The sequence below is a fragment of the Orycteropus afer genome, unplaced genomic scaffold (genome assembly GCF_000298275.1).
Source record: "Orycteropus afer afer isolate SDZICR_OR568_19922 unplaced genomic scaffold, OryAfe1.0 scaffold00084, whole genome shotgun sequence".
Taxonomy (NCBI): domain Eukaryota; kingdom Metazoa; phylum Chordata; class Mammalia; order Tubulidentata; family Orycteropodidae; genus Orycteropus; species Orycteropus afer.
In genome coordinates, this window is record NW_006921671.1 from 6,429,818 (window position 1) to 6,453,966 (window position 24,149).

Sequence of the window (24,149 nt, forward strand, 5' to 3'; positions counted from 1 at the left end):
TTGGCAAAGAGGAACTAAAACTATCTCTATTTGTGGATGATATGATCCTGCACATAGTAAAAACAAGGGACTCAATTGAAAAAAAAAAAAAAAAAGAAAGAAAGAAAGACATGGCATATGTTATATAAAAGTCCAAATATCTGTAATAAACTTCTGTACTGTAGAAGCACAAACTAAACACAAATGCAGGTAAGTAGTCAAAATTGACAGCTGTCATCAATCAGGTTCTTAAATTGGAAGCACACACAGTAAAAGTACATGCTGAGTTTTCACAGCCAACCTAAAATCTAGATATAACACTTGATTCCAACAAGATCATCTCCTGACATTGTCTAAAGATTCTTGCTATAAGTTGAATACTATTTTACAATAATAAAAATAAGGTGTAAGTACCAGAATGCGGACTTGAAGTAAGTGCAGAAGAAGGTGTGCCCGGAAAAGCAGGTGACTGGGGTTCAGAACCTAAGGCAGCAGGAGCAGAGCCTGGGACTTTTGCTACGTGGAGGTTACGAGGTGTTGAGTGGGCTGCGAGGCTGATGGAAGGGCTTTTGACAGATGGAGCAGTTTTATTCAGTGTCATGGAAGTTTTCTCTCCTTCAGTATCACTATCTGATTCATCTTGGTCTTTCTCATCATCATCTTCTTCTTCTGATCCTTCCGTATCTGATTCTGAATTACTATCTGATTCTGGGAAGTAAAAGAAGTATTGCATATTATAACTAGAAAATCACCAATGGTTTGTAGTTTGTATCTAAATGGAATAGCTCAGGAACAAGCATCTGTGACTGAGAACTCAAATGAGCAACTTTCCCCAAGAGTAAGTGTAAAAACTACTACCATACGGTACTAGAGTACAATGTATTGAAACTATAAATTCTCAAAATTCTTCCTTAAAACTATCAGTTTTACTCACTCTAATCATTAACAGTTCTTCTAACATGACATGTTCTCATGATAAGTTCTGCTTAATGGCTTCAAAAACACTTTTAGTTTAATGGAGAAACTGAGGTATACAGAGACAGAACTGATGACTCAACCTAACAAGCACCAATGGTTTAAGAAGTATACTAAGCTCAGTGTGAGGAAGAGAAGTCTGGTGTCACCATTACCCTTTCTTCTGGACTTTAAAGTTAAAGAAAACAATTTTCTGGAGAGATTCTTGGCTTCTGTGGCTGTAGTTTTTCTATACAGGTGGAAGACTTCATGAGGTTTCCCAGACTTCATGAAAGACTAGGCCTACAGAAACAATTACGGTAGGATAGTAGAGTGGTTTGCTAATTTAAGCTTGTTCTATCTATGCAGGCCTCTCATCCCAAACCCTTTCTCAATTTCAAACCAAGAGCAAGGCTTTGTACTTCCTTGAGGAAACGGGAGAGGGCTGGGTAGGGACTGCTGGGCAGGCAGTTTAATGAAGTATGCTTTCTGTAGACACACACATGAAGAAATTACTTATGTGTACTCTAGAGAGGAAGGCAGTGGCAGCATGTCCCCCAGTGGTGGGACAAGAATGATCCCCAACTTCCAAAGCTTGCTTCATAGTAGTCTTGTAACACATTAGACACTATAGGCCTTTCCCCCTCTTTTCTGGAATCACAACCATTCCAGATTCCCTGGAAGGGGAAATTGAGATAAAGTTACCTGACATCATAGTGGGATGCAGATGTCAGCTGAAAACGAATTTAACAGAAATAAAATCTTTCTTGTACATTTGAGCTTCTGGGCTAAGATTCACACCACATACCACCATACAAATTTTAAGGAAGATTAACTAAAGAACGTACAATGCACTCACTCCTCCAGATATGTAAAATCTGTTTCTGGATTAAGCATAAGTGTAGAGCTGATACATGCACTGTATCCTAACGGCTCCCAACAACAGCTTTTGTGGAATTGTGTTTGGTGTGATGCTTTCCGCTTACATTAGGGTTCACAATTAAAAAGTTTATGAGTTATCAGTATTGATATTCATTATTTATCATAAAAAGTTATATTTATGGGAACCCAAGGGAAAAAAATCTTACCAGGAAAAGCTGTTCTTAACCTTGAACAAGTAGTCTGTTTTTACATTACAGACACTTTAGATTGTACAACTATATTTTCCTATTCATATTGGCTACTAGAAAATTTATAGTGGGATGTGTGGCTGGCTGGCCCATAACAAATTCACAAACTTGTATAACATGCCTTTCTCCTTTGTACTTTAAATTTAAGCTATCTTGTATTTTCTGCTTTTAATCTTCTATGGAACAAGGAAGAGAGGGAAAGGAAACAAACAAGAAAGGAAAGAAGAAAATGTGTGTGTGTGTGTGTTGTTGTTGTTGTTGTTGTTTGCCGTTGAGTCAGCCCTGACTCATAGCGACCCCTCCATGGGTTTCCGAGGCAGTATCACTATGGAAGTAGGATTGCCCAACCTTCCTTCCGAGGAGTGGCTGGTGGGTTTGAACCGCCACCCTTCTGGTGAGCAGTCAAGTGCCTTAGGCACTATGCTACCAGAGCTCCTTGGGTGTGTGTGTAGGGGCGGGGAACCCAGAAAGTGAATCAAAATAAAATCAAGGAATGCTCCAGATGTTATTTAATCAATTATCTATTAAAGACGGCCATTTATAAGGACTTAGGTTTGTGGGTATTGTCTGAAGGACTATTACTATCATTTTATCTTTGTACAAAATTCCTAACATTTAGCACTTATATTTTTAACAAGTAACAAAAGAAATTAACCAAGTTGATGAAATTATTTCTTAATTCATGCATCATTTGCATTTAGTTTAAAGTTTACTATTTGTTTAATGTCAAATGAATAACAAAGTTGATAATTTAGCTGAGGATTTCCAATTTAAATTACCTTTGTACTTCATGGGAGTTCTGGTGGCATAGTGCCTAAGTCATTTGGCTGTTAACCAACCAGCCACTCCTCGGAAGGAAGACTGGGCAATCTACTTCTGTAGAGATCCTGCCTCGGAAATGCAAGGAGGGGTCGCTATGAGTTGGAAGTGACTTGACGGCAGTGAGTTTGGTTTCGTTTTTGTTTGTACTTTACCAGAGCATTACAGAAATGCACATAGCCGTGTGAAACATAGTGAATGACAATCGACTTTACGTCTGAATTAAGAAGCTCCTTAAAATGTTGGTTCATATAGCATACAGAGAAATAGCTTAACTCTTAAAATAGAAAATAACCTGATTGGCTGTCATCAGATTCATCATCCTCATCATCGTCTTCATCTTCTTCCTCATCTTCTTCCTCTTCATCCTCGTTTGAATCTTCAGAATCTTTACTACTGGGAATGTCAGAATCTGTTCCTCTAAACTGTTCCACTAAGGATTTTGCAGGATGAGGGTGATGTTGTGTTTGTACAGTGTTTACATTATTGCTAACTGCTTTTTCCTTTCCTTGACCAGGGAGTATGGGAGAAGCAGCAGGTATTAGAGGTGTCTGATTGCCAGGAGTTCTTCTCCCACTTGTACTCAAATTTACTGGTGAGGAAAAAGGGGTGCTACTTGCAGTAGCAATGTTTTCATTAATCCTACTCTGTATTTTAGTTTTGGTAGTAAGTGCTAGAGGAGCTTCTTGAATGACACTTTGAATAACTCCATTTGGTTGGTGATTACCTAAAAGTGCATTTGTCAAGAATGGATTAGGGTGGTTATTTTCTAATGTTTGTTTTGGATGTGCTGGTGAACTAGAGGTTGCTTTTGGATTTGACAAAGCTGCAATAACCTTCTTCAAGCTCTTAGATGACTCCTGTTTCTTTAACTGTGCTGGGAATGTCTGTTTATATTGCTCCTGTTGAAACATAAATTTTAAAAAACAAACAATAATGTACAGTAACAACAAAGATTGCTTTTATTTGCCTTCAATATCTGAAAACAGCTGCTCATATACAAATTTAAATCACGGTAAGTGCTGTAAGGGTGTGGAAGCAATGACTACTTGGTTGTGGAACTTGGTTGGTCCTAATATATATCAAATTCAATTCATCTTTCTTCCTCAAAATACATATGCTTCTTGAGTATTGCTTCCATTCTCCCAATAATCCAAACTTGGAACTGTAAAAAATCTCTTATTTTTCTCTTTTCCAAGTCAGCCCTATATTACTATCTCTTTTGTATTCCTTCCTTTATATATTGCTCAAATTAAAGCTACATCATCCTTTCCCATTAAAGTCTCATATACACTACAAACCAACACCAGTTTCATTTTATTATATTAGACCCTTCGTCAAAAGCCTGTAGTGCTTCTCTCCTTAGTAAGCCTAAATATTGTGATATTCAAACTAATTTAAAATTAGGCAAATAACACACCTTTCCAGTCAAACTGGACAATTTGCCATGCTTTGTGCATGTCATACTTTGACTATCTCTACATTTTGTGATAACCATTTTCTCCGCATGAGATGTTCCCTTCTTATCAAGTTTAAGCCAATGGTATCTGTTTTTTATTCAAGCCCTAACTCAAAGTATGTACCAATGAGAAGCACTCTCTGTCTCTGTGCTTTGAACTCTTACCTTTTTATATTCTACCCTATACTGCTTATATTAGTGAAGGGTAGTATATATAGTAATATGGTAACAAAAGATGCCCTGATGGCTCAATAGTTAAGTTCTCGGCTGCTAACCAAATGGTTGGCAGTTTGAACCCACCTAGCAGCTCCATGGGAGAAAGATCTGACAATTTGCTTCTACAAAGATTGTTGTTGTTGTTGTTATGTGCCAACAAATCCCAATGGGGCTCTTCTACTTGATGGCATCTAATAACCACCACATAGGTAATATGGGCTTCTCTGACTTAAATCTCCAAAGAGCTATGTTTACATCTTTGGTACATTTCTTAGAGTAGGAACAGTACTATTTTATTCCTCTTTAAGGTCTTCTCAAGACCTAGGTTAGAGCCTTGAATCTAACAGGCACTCAAAAAACAACTGCAGATTTCTGAATGAATGATTAATTTCCAGAGCAAGAAGAACTTCTTGAAGCAAAGATTTAAGATACTAAACTGGTGGGAATGGGGGCTCAATATTCTGTAGGATATTTTAGAGTGCCACTGACATATTAACATTGGAAAGAGTATAATAAAACAACTTTCTCAGGAAAAATTAGTATGTAAATGCCATTAAGCCAAAAACCTCACATCTATAAATAAGAAACAACAATATAATTTAGCTATTAGAAACTAAAAATAAAGTATAATAGTATTAAAATATTTTAAGGTATTGAGGAGGAGTTCAACTCCCTCAGGAAAAACTGTGCAATGAAAATGCATCAACATTAAAATCAGTGATGCTGTATCAGACCCAAGTCCCTAATATTTAAGTCAGCAAAGATTTGTGGTGGGGATTTCACAAGCATAAATGAAGATGTAATGCCACATAAAATGACTCACATTAAATATTTTAAAGGAGCAATACTAACAGATAGTAAGCAATTCCTATAAAAATTTCTGTATCTTATTTAACATCTTTATATTAGTTTAGCAAATTAAGTTAATTCTTTGTATATATACATGAGCACATATACACACACACACGTATATACATAACAAACATATATATATATACCTATATATAAAGAATATATATTACATATGTATATGTGTGTGTGTATATCTATATATCTATATATATGTAATATTTATTACTAAGGCAATGACTTACAAAGAGGAAGTACTTAACCAGTGTTTATTCAGTGAATAAAATGTAGAAAATACTAAATTATTTCATTTACCTTTTGAAATGAATTTCATAGTATTTATTACATAAAGTAAGTTTTCTTACGTATTTTTAAGTACAATATTTTTATATAGAATTTACATTTTCAGTATTAGAAATCAGTATATTTTAATTTCTTAGGATATAATAAATTTCACATATTCATTTTGTACTTTTTTCATAGGTAATAAAGTTTTCTTCTAAAACACAGGACCAAAAAAGGAATGAAAACAAAAAACTTCCCATTAGGAGTGAGTCACCAGGCCTGCAGGCTCAGGACCATGGTCTTAGAGGACATCAAGGTCAGTTAGCACTAACACAGTACATAAAAATCTTGTTCTACATCCTACTTTAGTAGTAGCGACTGGGGTCTTAAAAGCTTTTGAGCAGCCTTCTAAGATGCAACTGTAAGTCTCCTCTCATCTAGCACAAAGAAGATTGAAGAAAATCAAAGCCATATGGAAACAATTAGTGCAAGGGTTTGATGGACCACAGGAACCTCAGCCTTCATGACCCTGAGACCAGAAGAACTAGATGGTGCCCAGCTACTGATGCCAACCACTAGGAAAGGGATCAAAATTGGAGATCGTGGATAGAGTGGGAGGAAAAACGTGGAACAAAATTAAAAAACACAATAATGACCAGACTTACTGGTCAGATAGAGACAGACAGAACCCCCAAGACGATGGCCCTGGGTTATCCTCCAGACCTGGAACTGGACTCACTCCTGTGGAATAGCTCTCAGTCAAACAGTACAAAGGTCTACAAGCAGAATACAGTATCCCAGGGAGATGTACCCACCTACCCTAGGGAGAATCACCCCTTAGATCAATCAATTGTGAGACATCAGAAGGGCAGCATTTGCATAGAGGGAAAGCTGGAGAGACAAGAATGCATAGATAAGAAGCCACAAAGAAGTGGTAGTCACAGGGAGAAGAGCTTTGTATTGTTGGGATTTTAACTGGTGCTGTGAAACCACATGTGCATGAACTATTCAGAGTAAAACAAATCTGCTTTGTAAATTTGCACCCAAATCAAAATAATTTTTTTTTTAAAAACCAACTTCCTTTTAGTTTCATATTTTAATTTTCTATAATTGCTTGTCCCATATATTAAAACCTAAAGGTTTTCAAAAATAACCAAAGATTCATGCATTTTGTTCTAAGATTAGTATCAGTTACTGTTTTATAGAACACGTTGTCCTTTCTGATATTAGGAGTGGTACATAAAAAGAACGGTGGCATCGGTAGTTCGGTGGCCCAACTTGTGCCTTTGATGAGGGACAGCTAAGTTCAATTCTCAGCCAATGTATCTCCTTTGCATCCACCACCCATTTATTAGTGGAGGCTTGCATGTTGCTAGGCTGCTGAACAGGCTTCAGAAGAACTTTCAGACTAAGATGGAGTAGAAAAGAAAGGCCTGGAGATCTATTTACACTGAAAACAATATGATTACAACAGTCTGATCTGCAACCACTCATGAGGATGGCACAGGACTAGGTAGTGTTTCACATAGTGACCATGTGATGGGGGCTGACTCAATGTCAATTAACACCAAGTACACATGAGAAGAAGGGTGAGGAGAAAATTGAGACCTCTACAGTAGCAAATCTCTTGATGCTTTAAGATATCCATTTGAAGGACAGAGGTATGGGAAGAGGTGTGAAAGTTTGTCCTGCCTCCAAGTTCTCCCTCCCCTAGCTCACACATGAATTGCTGCAAACTATAAAAAATCCTGTAGGAAAAACTTGATAAAAATACTGACATATCTACCAAATTCTACCCCTGGTTTATATAGCCAATTAGTGTACATTGATTTGAATTAAGCAACTAAAATGTAAAGAAATATGATTAAAATGTAATCATCGAAGAGTCCAATGATTAAATAATACCCAAGTAAATCACAGACTAGTTAATAAGGCAGATGCACGCACAGAGCATGGATCAGGAAACAAATGAGATTACTGCAAGAAAATAAAGCAAAATTCTATATGGCAGACTTTTGTTTCTATGTCATATAAAGAAAAATAGCTATCAATTATGAAAAATAAAGAAGCATTTATAAATATCCTCTAACTCAATAATAAAATCAGTTGCCATCAAGTCAACCCTGGCTCATGGTGTTGCCATGTGTTTCAGAGTAGCATTGAGCTCTGTAGGGTTTTCAATGGCTGATTTTTTGGAGATAGATCATGAGCCTTTTCTTCTGAGGTACATTTGGGTGGGTTTAAACTGACAACCTTTTGTTTAGCACCTGAGTGCTTAACTGTTTGCATCATCCAACCTAATAATGTTGTTGTTGTTGTTGTTATATGCCGTCGAGTCGGCCCCAATAATAGGTACTGCTAAAGAGTAGATACAGATATTTAGAGATGAGTATAATGAGAATGTCCATTCACATAAAATATTTCATATAATTTATATTATAATTTCCAGTTAGCAGGAATATCAGATTGTTTTCATCTTAATCATGGGCTTTAAAAGCAGAATGACTTTGGTTTAAATCCCTCTGCCTTTATTTGTTATGTGATATTGGTAATGACTTAACTTTTCTGAGTCTTAGTTTCTTTATCTCACAAAGGTTTGTAAGGATTAAATGAAATCATATGCATAAAAAGCATAACTTGGCTACATTGATTAAGCAAGTGTTCAACAGATGACTTTTAATAATATTCTTCATTTGAAAAACCTTTAAGAACTCTTTGAAATAAAGTAAGGAATCTTTTATAAAGCAAATAATTCTTGGTCTAGCTCTGTAAATTTATTTCTTAAAATGAGACATACATTAATAAAAAATTTAAATAGCCTTAACAATATAATTTCTAATTTACTTATTTATGAGAAGTTAGTTAATGTGATGACAACAATAACCGCTATGTTTGAACAGTGGATTACCAGACATGATATAAAAATGACAAAAATGCCATGATACAAAAATGACATGATTTGGTTGCCAAGAACATATTAAGTAGATGAGTAGGTAAATATAAAATCAGAAAAATTCAGTTGACAGATGCTCGTAATCTATTCCTGATAATAAAGTATAAAATTCAGGGAAGAATTTAATTTAAATGTGTGTATTGTAAGACTATACAAAAAGCTCCACCTTTTTCTAACAGTGAAATTCTACTATAAACAAATTTAACTCACCCGTTTGGATCGCAATTCACTGGTCAAAGGACTAGATTCTTCAGAGGTATGTTTATTCCCTGCTTTAAGTACATCAGGAGAAGGAACTACGAGTTTCATGCAAGTTTCCTTTTTGGCTTGATTTACCAAAGATAAAGGTTTCACATTGGACACCAATCCCGTAGACTGTATTACACTGGTGTGTTTGTTCACAGATTCCTCCTTTGCCTGAGAGCTTTGGAAAATAAATGGAAGCTGCTGTGACAAAACCTGAGGCTGCTTCTGCTGGGATTGGAATGATGAGTGAGTCTGGGATTCAGACACAAGAGGTAATGGCTGGTGTATTCTTTTTTCCTGGGTTTTTTCAGTTGCTTTCTGTCCATCTACTTTTGGGTCTGAAATACCATGTAATAGCACCTGTAAATAAAAATTTAAAGGCAACTTCTTAATATCTATAAAAACAAAGACTAACAAGCAGTAAAATCTGAAGGAAAAAGGGCACTTTAAAAAGTGTTCCTAGTAACTTTAGGTATATATAAAATTCATTAAAATATACCAAATGTTTCTTTAAAAATGTTTTCCCATTCCTTTATCTCTTGTGCAAAAATACGAACTGAGGATAATGATTTCAACTTCAAAACTTTCATCATCAATTTTGTGAATCAAAATTAATCAGTTAATGGAGAATGTCAATGAAATTATTCATACCTGGTTGTTACTTTTTTGTTGTGCTTCACTCTCTGAATCAGAATCATCATCTTCACTTTCTTCAATACTTTGATCTTCTTCCTCTTCATCTTCTTCTAAATCATCTGAATCACTACTACTAATGCCTTCACTTGAGGTGTCTGATGATGTTCCTGAATCACTATCACTGTTGCTAGAACTTTCCATAGCTTTCTTCCTTGGTTTCTGGAAAAAAGACAAGATTTTTAACAAGGTTTTAATTTTAGAAAGAATTCAAGTTTCAGTAAGATGTATGCTGTTTTAATTTTCAATCTCAACTTGTAATTTTAAGAAAAAGGGAAAAGTCAGATGTTGTAGAGCTAATTATTAAACATTTTGATGAAATTAACTTGTCTGATAAGAATCCCCCTACTTAAAAAAAAAAAGAAAAAAACACGCAAGTTCTCTTGTCACATGCAACAAGCATATGGAAGCATTAACAAGAGTAGTTTACAAAATAATAATTACAATTATAAAGGGTATATACCCAGAAGTTACATATTTACCTTATTCTTCCTTCTTTATGCAAGTAGTGAATCAGTAGGCAAATATTAACCTATAACACTGTTCTAGGTTCTAGGCTATAACAGTATCCAAGACAGAGTCCTTCCCTTCAAGAAATTTATATTCTAGTGGTGGCAGAGGTGGGGAATATTTTAAGTAGCAATAATTCCATATAGCAATAAGTGTTATGGAGAAGTTAAAATAGGTACTGTAAAACTTGAAGAGGCTATTTTAGTTAGGACCAAGGAATTTAACTTTAATATTTCACATCAGAAAAAACAGAAAAATATTATAAAGGAGGAAGACTAATTTTCAGAACATGTAAGATCCTACAGGGAAAAATAAATCCAAAATAAAAATAAATCCAAAAAAGGGACATTAGTTTACATAAAAAGGAAGTTTTGTGTATAAAGAACAGACAGTAATAGTAGACAAAAAAGAGGAAAAATCATGAGATGAGTTATATTTATTTATCATTGGAAAAATTAAAACTGTGCCAAAAAAGAAAGAAAAAGAGAAATGTTGAAATGATAGAGCAGTAAGATTAAGTACAAATCAAAGTTAGTTAGGAGCATTTCAATAGCATTTGCTGATAGATAAAGAACAAAACACAGAAAAAGCAGCACTGAATTACAAAAGTGGTTTCTCCATTATGGTCTTAATGGAAATACAGTCGTCATGGCTACTGGATTGAAGAATGAAAGACAATAAATGCACCTCTTATGAGAGGTAGCCAAATTGAAGTTATAGTTAAAAGATTGCAAACCTATACTTTTTCCATTATGCCTCCTGTGGTAGTTAAGTTGTGTGTCAACTTGGCTGGGCCTGGTTTTGGATGGCTGGGCAGCTGGATATAGTTATTACCCATGATGAGACTTGTAATCAGCTCTATGGTGGAATCTACTGTAGCACCTGAGTAGCTGCCTTAGGGATGTGGTTTGCTTCCAGTATGTAAGGAGAAGCTTTGAAGAAGGTTTCTAGCTTTTGGCACATCTGTATCCTGCATTGGGCCAAGTTTTCATCTCAATGGCCTGCCATGATATCTGCCAATCTTGGGACTGTTAATGGACTTGAATTAGTGCCCTGCCATGTGGTCTGATAATTTTGAAACAATGCCATTTTACTTGTTGACCTTGGGCTTGTTAGCCTCAGCAGCCAGAAGCTACATGAGTAAATAGATACCTCCAGCTTCAGTGGGCCAGAAGCAAGAGACAGAGCTGAAGCTCAACGTCAAGAGGCTGTCAACCAGCCCCTGGAGCTGGCACTTCGAACTCAGACTTCCAGCCTCCTAAACTGTAAGAGAATAAAATCCTGTTTAAGACCACCCATTTGTGGTATTATCTGTTAGAGTGGCACTAGAGGGCCAAAACACCTTCTGAAGTTTTAAGTCAAATAAAATGCCTAGGAGTGAGAAAAGTGATCTTCACTTCCACTGCTTGCCATGACTGATAGTTGGAGCTGTGTGTCAACTTGGCTGGACCACAATTCGGTGTGGTTTAAGCAATTGTGATGTGGGTTGTTCCAATGATGAGATCAGATGTATATGTTTTGAGCAGCCAATCCATTGAAAGGGAGTTTCTCTAGGGGTATGGCCTGCTTCCAGTATATTTATGGACATCCTGGGAAAAGAGACACTCTTCTGCAGATTGGGATTCTGTTGTGATGCCTACAACTGTCCATAAGCTTTACCAGTTTTGTTTCTCTAGAGAAACCAGTCTAACACAATGACTCTGGGGTAAGTGCCCCCAAAATTAATTGTAATTAATTATAATTAATTCTGTAATTCAGCAAGCAGACTGATAGTCACCATCATTCCTTGAGCTATCTTATTAAATGTAGAAATGAAGACACTGCTCTAGTTATCTTTGTTTCTAAAATGTTTGCAGTTAATGTCAAGGTTTTAACTCAGCATAAGCTGAGATCTCTCACTCAAGAAGAAATTACTCACAAATATCAGCAGATTAAATTCACTGGTATGGGCTTACTTATTACAGATTCTGGAAATAATGTGTTAACTCATGTAGCTGGAATCAATGGTGGCCTGCATTTAATAAAATTAAATTATGCCAGAGCTTCCCTAGCAGGAGGAGGAAGAGGGAGTCCAAAAGAAATCATCAGTGCAAAGGACTAATGGACCATATGAATCATAGCCTCCACTAACCTGAGAGAAGATGAAGTAGATGGTGTCCAGATACCACAAGTGACTACTCTGACTGGGATCGTAATAGAAGGTACCCGATAGAGTGGAGGAAAAAGTACAACAAAATTCAAATTCATAAAAATGATCAGACTTACTAGTCTGATAGAGACTGGTGGAACCCCCAAGACTATGGTCTTTAGACATCCTTCTAACTTAGAACTGAAGTCACTCCTAGAGATCTAGTCACAATAAAGACAGACCTATAAAGTAAACAATTACACCTAGGAGGAACATGTTCCTCAGAATAATCAACAACATGAGATGAAAAAGGCAGGATTTGCCCTAAAGCAAAATTAAGAAGGCAGGAAAGAACAGGAAACTGGGCAAACAGAAATGGGAAATCCAAGGTGGAAATGGGAAGCGTGTTGACATATTGTGGGTATTACAACAATTTGTGGATAAAGTGCTAAATGGGAAACTAATTTACTCTTGACACTTTTCAACTAAACAATAAAATATTGGGGAAAAAAAAAAAAAGTATTGGCAATCTGCTTCCTAAATGTCACAAAACCTTTATGGAGAGGTTCTACTCTGCATGCATGGGGTCACCATGAGTAGGAATCAGCTCGACAATAACTAACAACAAAATCCTAACTACCAAGAATGGTAAGACAACTAAAGAATTTAAGAATAGCAAATTTAGAGAACAGCTACTACCCATAGGATGGAAGAAGAGTACTAAAATAAAGACAAACTTGGAAGAGAACTTTTCTCCTCTACCCCACCCCCCAAGACTGAGATTCACACTTTGCTGAAGCAGATGTGGCCATGTGTCATCTACTGGATGGCAGAGAAGCTAAATGAGGTACTAGAGGCCAAGATTGGTACGCAGGAAACTGCCTGCTTGGATGACTGCAAATTGTGTAGGGAACCTGCCAGCAGGGGTGTCAGTAAAATTAGCTAGAAAACAGTTCACTGGTGTGCCAGCAAAACTTGTTGCAAAGCTGTCTGCTAGAACGTTAACGAAACTCTTCTAGCCATGTGTACCACTGGGTCTCCTAAACACGACTGAGGGGAAGCTGCTATTTGGCAAGGAAGTTACTCACTGGCAGTTCTAGCAGTGGAACCAGAAGAAAACATTGAAACCGGCAACAGAAGCCCCTTCCTCTTGCAGCGTTCCTAAAGGCCTTCTACCAACAAAGCCTAACACTGTGTCAAATAGTAATACAGATAAAGTCAATTTAGAACTGAGAAGTAATACATTGATAACTTATATAGTCGGAGATATGGATGAAATAAAATTGGCCATAAGATGATAACTGTTGAAGTTGAATGATGGACATATGAGAACTTGTTATGGTATTCTTTCTACTTTCATATACTTGAACACTGAAAAGTTTTAGTGTTTTTTTTTTTTTTTTAAAGCAAGCATTCTGGAGTCAACCTGCCTGGCTTCAAATCCTTGCTTGCTTAGCCACCTGCTGACTAACTATTTGGGGGCTCTGTTTCACAATTTGTAATAATAATACCTATCTCATAAGGGATACAATGTAGATTGAAATAGATATTACATGCAAAGTAATTAGACTAGAGCTCATTCATAGGAAGTTCTTGATAAATTTTAATTACCATTACTATTTGTCTTATTTATAGTGGTGAGGACTTTCAAAAATCTTTTCAAATACATTAATATTAGTACAATACCAAAAAAACATATATCTGCAAAACCAGAAGCTGCTAATTCATAAGAAATTAATCCATAGATTCTGGTGGTTTCAATATAAGATATGTTAGACATTTATTCTTCATAGAACAACTTACCTTATCTTTGATTTTGTCAGCTCTAGAATCCAAAGGCTGGTTTTTGCTTTGTTCCTGATTACATTTTCGATTTCCTCCACCTGAGCTTACGGTTTTAGTTTGTCCCATGGAACTTGAAACAGTAGTGGATAGTACAGACGTGCTGATACCAGATACAGATGATGTACTGTTTCCATTTATCGACCCATTTACACCTTGGGGAAAAAAAAAATATATATATATATATATATATATTTATGTTTAAAAAAATAATGAAAATATCCTCCCTTGAAAGGAAACTCTCCAAATTGCTTACCAGTCTAATGAAAAGACACTAACAGATTATCTAAAAATGCTAATATAATTTTCATATGATATTCTAGTAGTAGTTATCAATTCAAAAAATATTAATGAGCACTTACAAGAAAAATAGTTTGAAAATATTAGTTTTTTTTAAAAAACTTTTTATTATAATTCTTTTTAATTTCTTTTTTTTTTGTTTGAAATTGTAATTTGGGTAAAAGTTTATAGAGCAAATTCATTTTCCATACAGCAGTTCACATATACTGTCTCATGACATTGACTGTAATTTCCCACAATGCAACAGCTCTCCTCCTACCTCCTGCCCATAGTTACCTCTTCCCTGTGTCCTTCCCTCCCATGTACTCCTGCTCTCTGAGATGTCTCCCTATGTATACACAGCCCTTCTATTCTCCCATGATTATTCTCTCCAATGAGTGTATCTACCCAATGTAATTGTTCAGCTCATATACCTGTCTTTTGTTTGGCTGGAAGCCACAGGAATGGGTTCAATCTGATTTGGGTGAAATTTTAATGAGCAGATTTGTTTTGCATTCAACAGTTCAGATACATTTTATTTTGTGACACTGATTACAATCCCCACAATGTAACAGCACTCTTCCCACTTGCTCCCTCCAGTTACCTTTTCCCTGTGTCCTTCAGTCTCATGCATTTCTCCCTCCCTAGTTTTAATTGAGGGTATGAATTTAAATGAAATTAATGATTAATTATAGAAGAACCAATATATTATGTTGGGTTGCATAAAGGGTGTTAATAGGGTACAGAGGAGAAGCAACAAAATGAGTCAGAGGGCCTGGGTTCAAATTCTAATGATGCCACATAGTTATGAAGAAGTTTCCTTAAGTAACTTATTCATTCTTGGCTGCAAAACAAGAATACATATTCAGAATCTCAAAAAATTGTAAGGATTAGGCAAGATAATGTAAACATGACTAGCACAATTCTATAAAAATGTTATTAAGCTTGTGTTCATCGGCAAATAGGTTTTAGAATTGAAGATTTATACTACTTCACTTATATCAATATGGATACCTTTTTCAGGACCATTTCGATTACTTTTTCCTGAAGTCCTTGAATGGAATGAAGACGAATCATGATTCTGGGCTGGGGGAGCAAACAGTGGTGGAATTCCCAGTAATGGTGGAAAGAAGGTTGCTCCTGTACGAGTATGAACATCTGTTGTTCGCCACCATTCTGAACCTCAAAACCAAACAAACCAAACAAATAAAAAGATTTGCATTGATTTTCCAGTTAATAGAACAAAACACTTTCTATATTTGATTCCTGAAAAAAACAAAACTTTAATCATCTTGGAACAGAATTGTTCAATTAAAATTCTGATCATCAGTCTAATTCTAAAATAATTGATTAGAATTTATACACTCATCATTCCTCTCATAAAGACAGTACCTAAGGATATTCACTTAGCAGCTCTCTAGAGTTCAAGCTTATAAGGAACAAAAGTAGTCCATGGTTGTAAAAAGAAAACTGAAAACTTGGAATAAAAAAGGACTATTTGACTCTTTCAAATGCCCATCACATATTTTCCAAATTAGTAAAGCAAGATATTTAAGACTATACAAATCTACTTTAAAACCTTAAAATTTAAAGTTAAATCTACAACCTCTGTTAAAAGCTTTGTCAAATTACATACAATATATATCTGGCTCTGATAATTCAGGTGGTTTAAATAAAAGTACAAAGAGTAGCATACTTCAAATACATTTCTGGAAGAAAACATTCTATAGTCAATCCAACAGAAACATATAGCAAAATCAGTTAAGACTTTTTTAGGATATAAGAAATGAAATATGCTCAAAGATAAAAATTTACATTAAAATATACAAGATTTATAAAGCTTTTTCTGTTAATGAAGCAAGTTTGAATTTTGTTTATACCTCCTCTTACAAATTACAGATAACAATGACTGTTTTACTGAGGTAAAATGACTAAATGGTAGCAAATCATGAAAAGCAGTTTGGATACTAAAAGACTACTGGCTCTTACTTAAAACATTTAGAAAACAGACAAGCCAAATTTTATAGAATGTATGTTTAAAGGAAGGGGGAAGGTTAAGAAGAGTTTTGAAAATAATCCAAAAGAGAGTTTTTTACTGTTCTCATCTAAAATCTCAAAGACAATTTTCTCCAACTGGCCAAACCTCCAGATTACCAAATCAGTCATCTTTCAGTCCAATTTTCCAAAAGGTATGGTATTATTTTTCATTGATTGTAACACAAGGAAATCACAAGAAAAGACAAGATGATGTAATACAAGAAAAACTCAAGATTTTCAGTATATTGTGTTATATTATCTTTAAAGTTTTTCTAAGAATATCTTTCACAAAAATAATACTGTGTAAAGTGATGTGCATTTTCATTATCTAATGGCAAAACCTGCTTAAAAAAAAGAAAAGAAAGGGAAATATTCATGGTAGCTGCCATTCTGAAAGGTCTAACAGAACAGTATAAGCAGAAAAGTGCCAGAGCTGTTCTTCTGCACTGCAGGAAAGCTTTGCTCATGAAACGATGCCAATACACTTTCACCAGTGCCTGAACGATGAGAAATGAGCTGAGAATAACTATACAAAAGCATCAATCATTGATTCACTGCTTAGATGGAAGTGCAATTAGATAAAACAAACTTCTCTTTTTTTAGGAAAAAAGTATGTATGTTGGGCTTGTATCAATACAGGCAGAATCTATTGCTATTTATACATTTGATAACTAAGTTTTCCATAACTGATAATAAGGGATGGAGATGTCCCAAAGATACTAATATTTAACACAGAGCATTACAACTGAATTTACAGACTTTTTTAATGACCAAGAAGTTGATATAGTGATCAAAGTTTAATATGATTCAAATATCTTAGACATAATCAAACATATATAAATATATACTTCAGAATATCAATAATAAATAAGCACATGGTAGGGTTTAGAGAAAACAATGGTTAAATGTGTGTTATAAATAAGCTTGTATGACAGAGAAAACTAAAAAATAAAAAAATAAGAGAAATCAAATAAAGATAAAAATAATTGATTATAGATTATAAATTTTATAAGTATCTGATATGATTTCAGAGGAAATAATACAATGTTTTTTGAGTGATACGTTCATTTATCTTTCAAATTTAGGAAAATAAAAGAATGAAATTTAGTTACTCACAAACTACCCTGTTGATAAAATGAAGTATACAAAATAAAGATTTTATAAATCAACATATGATAAATTTTCTAAGTGTATTCAGGGGTGGTAATAGTACAGAAGGAGTTCTGGTGGTATAGTACCTAAGGCATTTGACTGCTAACCAGAAGGCTGGTGGTTCAAACCCACCAGCCACTCCTCGGAGGAAGATTGGGCAATCTACTTCAGTAGTGATACCACCTCGGGAACCCAAGGAGGGGTCATTATGAGTTGTATCCAACTTGACAGTAATGAGTTTGGTTTTTCTTTTTTTTTTTGGTTTAACAGTACAGTAGCAACATTAATCATTTTCAACTGACAGAGCTGAGTATTTCAGAGGATTCACTGGATCTGAAATTGAGCCTAGAACATAATACACAATTTTTAACTTATTTCAAGCTTCATAGAGTCAGACACTTCACAAAAACTTACTGTAAGACAATATAAACATAATGACCTAACTGTAAATATTTAAAAATAAATTACCATGAAATCCTGTTCCAATGTAAAACAGAAATATTTTTATTACACTACTGTTGTTGTTGTTGTTATGTGTCATTGAGTCGGATCTGACTCATAGCGACCCCTCCTTGAGTTGCCAAGGCAGTATCACTACAGAAGTAGATTGCCCAACCTTCCTTCCGAGGAGTGGCTGGTAGGTTTCAATCGCCAGCCTTCTGCTTAGCAGTCAAGTGCCTTAGGCACTGTGCTACCAGAGCTCCTTATTACACTACTATCCATTAAATAATTTCATATCTGCATTTAATCTTCTGAAAAGCAGAATCCTTTAGAAGCACATATGATTTAAGATAAATTACCTATTTCTCATTTAAAACGTCTAATAATGTCTTCCTTGTGTGTCCTTATTTATTTATTAGGTGATTTCAAATGTTTGGCATTTTTGTTACCTTTCTGAATAAAGTCAAATATAGGCTATTTATATTTAACAATTATTGTCCCGATTCTGCAATTTAAACAAATTGTGTCTTCTAAATACAGATACAGTCTCCATCTATGAATACGCTGTCATAGGCATAATTTTATCACTAAAGGTTCAGTCTCTTAATTGTTTATATGTCTCCTAAAGAGTATAGAAAAAAACCAAACTCACTGCCATTGAGTCGATTCAACTCATGGTGATCCCTCCTTGGGCTTCTGAGGCGATATCTCCATGGAAGTAGATTGTCCAATCTTTCTGCCAATGAGTGGCTGGTGGGTTTGAACCGCCAGCCTTCTGGCTAGCAGTCAACTGCCTTAAGCACTAGGCTACCACAAGGGCATCTACTGTGTTGATATATGCCCCACACCCTGGCCTAGGGCAGAGAACATGGTGCATGCTCAAAGAACTTTGTACAATAAATGAAAGAGTGAATTGTTCATGTAGGGGGGAAAGTTATTACATTTTTTTTTGCCACAGAGTGGAAGTAGCAACATTATTGAAGTCCAGATGAGAAATTTCTTACTCATTAATTTTTATACCAGTACAGAAAGTATTTGATTTCAACGATATAATAATATTGTGATTTAGAAATGCTCAAAAAACAAACCATAATAAACAATAATGAATAATAAAAAATATTTAAGATGCCAGAAACAATATTGCTATTGTCCATTTTGCATTTTTATTTTTATTCAGCAATCCTATATTTAAACAAATATCTGTTGAATGCTCATCTTGCTAAGCAACCATGCTATACATTAACTAAAATAAATTCTTATCAATATTTTTAAAGCAAACATTGATCCTAGTTTGACTCCATTTCAATGTCTACTCCCTTTAGTCCTTTCCACTGCCTCCTCTTCCCCAGATGACTGAATTAAAGTAATAATATGACTCTAGATAGAGTACTTGAAATCTACATTTAACCATCTGTTCTTTCTATATAAAAACAAGATAACTGTGTCCTTTTAAAGAAGCACTTGACAATTCATTAACAATAAAAGTGAACAAAAGAAAACAATGATAGACACAAATTATGAGCTAATTATGTGTGCCAGACACTGTATTCAACAGTGAACATAGTTAATCTCCTGTAATCTTTACAAGCCCTATTAGGCAAGTACTATGATTTCTTAGATGAGAAAACTAAGGCTGAGAAGTTAGGGAATTTGTCCAAGGTCACACAGCTAAGAAGTAACAAAGCCAGATTTAAACTCAGATCTGTTTATCTCTAGAATTATGCTCTAAGGTTTAAACTGTTTTACTTACATTAAACTACATGCATTCTTTAATAAAGTTGATATACCTAAGATGAATCTATGGAAAACATATTGAAGTTTAGACTTCCAAGACAATACAACAGGATAAAGTATAGCACGTTGATTTAAATTAAACATTAATTGGGTGTCTTACTGAATTCATGAATCCTCATAATCTGTAGAATTTGGGATAATACTGATTCTCTTACCAAGTAAGAGGTGAAACTCTAACAGTTTTGAACAAACATGAAGAAGTAGAGAAATTTAAGTTTGAGCTCACTTTCTTTACAAAGCACAGAGAAATGAGGCCTCAAAATAAAAGTGTGGAAATATTCATTATAAGAATGAAGAACTTTAGTTTCCCATTATAAATTATTTTTAAAAAGCTCAAAAAAAAAGCTAAGAAAAATTCATCTAGCTGCATCCTTACAATATGTACACTCTTCTGCTTTCACATTACACATTAGTAAAAAGCATGATAAAAACTTTGTTCAATTACAGTATCCCTTTTATGACAAACATTGATTTCCCTAAACACCTGAATAACTAATTAATGGCAGTGCTACTTAGCATGCATAGTGTGCTTTCTTTTGTTTTGTTTTTACACATGATAAACAGGACTGAGTCCATTATTGCACAAAAATTTTAATATAGCAGGCATTAGACTATTCTACTTTTCCAATTTTAAAAATAAGTTTTCACACTTTCCTCCTTACCTAGAACACTGTTTGTAACAGATGTTTACCTGGAAAAGATGTTAGTTGGGGATGTGCTGCTAAGGCTGTGGGTGTACCAAGTGTCCCCAAACCACCAAATTCTGAATGCCCTGAGCTGGCTGAATGCAGACCAAAGACCGGGTGGCTGACCACTGGGAAGGCACTCGACACTGTGGACAGGTTACACGGCTGGTCCCCAGCTGCTCTGAATAAGTGTCCTGGGGGGAAAAAACACACTTAAAACTGTACGATGAAAACAAAGCAGATTCATCTGACTTCAGCATTCAGAGTTAGTTAAAATTTACAATTTACTACATTTTTATTTTACATTTTTCCTTTGCATTTCTGTTCTTTAAATCCTACAAAATAACATGTTTCTAGAAACATGAAAGTACTGTAAAGATTATTAATTAAAATGAATTAATTATAACCACATTTACTTTGAATTTAAGATTTGGGAATTGATGTTTTAAGGAAATAATTCTAATTAAAATAGCTTGACCTGAAGAAGTGAGGTCAATTTTCTGCTAACACATGTACATTAACAGATTATCAACTTTTTAAATTATTATTATTAATAAGGAAAATAAAAAAGTTCCTCTTAATCTAGGGTTGAAAAGCAATTAAATAAGTCCCAAATCTGTTACCCAGTAATTACCCAAATTATCATATACTCTAGGCATAGTTCCCAGATTTGGTAGGATACACTATAAACTCTGCTCTCTACCCACTACCTTTTAGGTGGGAAGAGTTGACACCACAAAGGTAAATAAAACAATGTACAGGATAGCAAAGATTTAATGAATAAAATTATCAGGTATTTCTAAATGCATTCATGAGTGGTTATAAATGTAAGAAACATTGTTTAACCATATTTATTCAATTGAAATGAGAATGACTTTTCAGTCTTTACTTTTACCCTAAAAAGAACATAAATACAAAGCATTGCAGCCCCAGGTGAGAATGCTGTAATAGGGAAAACACAATTTATCTTTCATACCTTATAGGAATTTGGCAGATTTTTTTTTTTTTTTTTAAATACTTGGAAATCTTCCTTTAACTTTCAGGAAATAATTAAGGTTCCTGGGAGCTCTGGTGGCGTAGTGCCTAAGGCATTTGATTGCTAACGAGAAGCCTGGTGGTTCAAATCCACCAGCCACTCCTCAGAAGGAAGGTTGGGCAATCTATTTCTGTAGTGATACCACCTCTGAAACAAAAGGAAGGGTCGCTATGAGTCAAATCCGACTCTATGGCAGTGAGTTGAGTGGCTTGCTAGTTGGGCTGCTAACCAAAAAGTGGTTGGTTCAAACCCACCAGCAGCTCCTTGGGAGGAAGATGAGGCAGTCTGTTTCCATAAAGGTTTACAGCTTTGGAAAATCTATGGGAGTTGCTATGAGTTGGAATTGACTTGATGGCAGTAGGTTAGCTTGCCAACTTTGAAAATAGGTTATCAAACCCACATTCCAGATGCAGGATATGAGCCAGGATACAATTAATTAGCTAAGATCTCATGAGAATGAAATACCTTAAAAAGTTAATATGTGAAAAGTATTGTGCTCTGTGTTAAAATGAGAATAAGGCTTCCTTAACATCTGTCTGTATCAGCCCTGACTGTACATTAAAATTTCATTAGTTTTAACACAATATATATTTGAAGTAAATTAAAAAATGTAAGAAAAAGTTATTTTATTATTATTTAGTTACTAAACAAGAAGCCCTGGTGGTACAGTGGCTAAAGCACTAACTGCCGAGAGGTCAGCAGTTTGAATCTATCCGTTGCTCCATGGGAGAAAGATGTGGCGGTCTGCTTCCATAAAGATTTACAGCCTTGGAAACCCTATTGGACAGTTTTACTGTGTCCAACAGGTGCACTATGAGTCAGAAACTGACTTGACTACAATGACATTCTTATGTTTAGTTATCAAATCAAATCTCTCCTGTTGTTTCCTAAAAACCAAGTCAGTGTACCCTTAGAGACTGATAAAAACCCTATATTCTTACTGAAATACCTTATATTCTTTATTGAAACAGTAAAGTTTAAATAATTTTAAATAAGATGTAACTAAATTGCATCAAGTCTTATATCAGACCATAAGATAAAAAGTACCGATTGAGGATATTGCTCCCACAATAACAAAGCAGTAACTAGATCTCACAGGATGAGGGAAAGAGACAAAGAAGGGTGTCTTTCCTTTATTAGCCATTCCTTGCTTCTGTTCATCAAAACGTAACAAAAATTGGTGTATTTGTCACTTTTTCATTATCAGAGTACTAGACTGCATTAGCACTGAAGGTGAATCAAAATGAAATTGGGCAAGATAGTTACTCAAATATCACTGTCTTCAAAACTAGTGATAATTTACCTGAAAGGCTGTGATTATTGTATTTTATTTTTTGGCAAATTCTCAAAAACTCAATTAGTTTCATTACAAAATGAGCCTGTTACCTTAAGAATCAGTGTTTATTTTCACTTGCAACTACATATAAAATTTCAGTTTTCACCAAATCAATATTCTGACTGAAATGTGCTAAATCAAGTGTTTTATTTATATACATAGTATGATCAATTACATTTCCTCCTAAAGCAATTTTCCTGATAATCAAGATGAGTTAAGCATTCTAGTTTTGGGGATTGTAAAGTCATATATCATCTGTATTTTACAAAGTAATTTTTAAATTATATTTGCCAACTCTATGTGTGGAACAGTGGTTTCATACAAAAAATTTACTGAGTAAACTTGAAATGACCAAAAGTATAAAAATACTCTAAAGATTAAAAACAGATTGAAATTATAAAGGGTTGAAAACTGAGAAAAATACTTCTATAATAGCTAATAAACTGGTAGTAAATGATGTTTTCAGATACACAGTTAAAACATGAATTTTATTGTTGAAATAAAAGAAGTAAATGATCTACACCTTGGAGTCTCATGAACAGAAAACATGAACAATAAGAAAATGAAGTTATCACTCTGCCAGCAACAATTAAAACATACTCATACTAAGTTGGGTAACAAAAAAACAGTTCTTTTAACAGTGAAAAAACTGACATCTAAAAGCAACTGAGACAAAAACTTCAAAAAAAAAAAAAAAAAAAAACCTTTATTCACAGTAGATTCAAATAGGAAATTTATGGACCTGTACATAACAAAACTCACTACCATCGAGTTGGATCCGAATCATAGCGACCTCTCCTTAGGCTTCCAAGGCAGTATCACTACAGAAGTAGATCACCCAACCTTCCTTCTGAGGAGGGGCTGATGGGTTTGAACCGCCAGCTTTCTGGTTAGCAGTCAAATGCCTTAAGTGCTCCACCACCAGAGCTCCCAGACCTGTACATAGATAGGGCTAAATTTATGCCTGGCAGCACTGAAGAGACAGTAGTTTAGATCAAGGCCACCTTGCTCCATTTTCTTATTCTTTCTTCTAAAATTCTTGGTTGAAATAATTAAAACACAGGAAACACCTAAGTGACAATAGAATCTATAAGGCCTGTTCCTTGCTGCTAAGAAAAGATTCAGCTCTGTATTCATTTAGTGAAGACGACTTGGACAATGTGATAATGCTACCGATGCCATGCATTATCAAAAATACCCACATTACAGACTCTCTCTGCTACATATGAAAAAATATTACAGAAAGGAAATAATTTAATAATACACTGACAGGTTCTCACTCCATTTTGCATGAATAGCATGAATCTAGAACTCAATGATGTAAA

At 34.8% G+C, this 24,149-nt stretch overlaps 1 protein-coding gene across 1 annotated transcript in view; it reads right to left on the reverse strand.

The window, feature by feature from the left end:
• The window catches only part of BAZ2B (bromodomain adjacent to zinc finger domain 2B), a 240,788-nt gene that overhangs the window by 141,089 nt on the left and 75,550 nt on the right, over positions 1–24,149 (reverse strand). The window contains exons 2-8 of the mRNA XM_042781069.1: positions 20,458–20,646; positions 15,357–15,524; positions 14,025–14,218; positions 9,542–9,745; positions 8,855–9,250; positions 3,178–3,784; positions 394–687 (exon numbers count right to left, since the gene is read on the reverse strand). Of these exons, the coding sequence (XP_042637003.1) occupies positions 394–687; positions 3,178–3,784; positions 8,855–9,250; positions 9,542–9,745; positions 14,025–14,218; positions 15,357–15,524; positions 20,458–20,646 (2,052 nt within the window). The remainder of the gene's footprint in view (positions 1–393; positions 688–3,177; positions 3,785–8,854; positions 9,251–9,541; positions 9,746–14,024; positions 14,219–15,356; positions 15,525–20,457; positions 20,647–24,149) is intronic.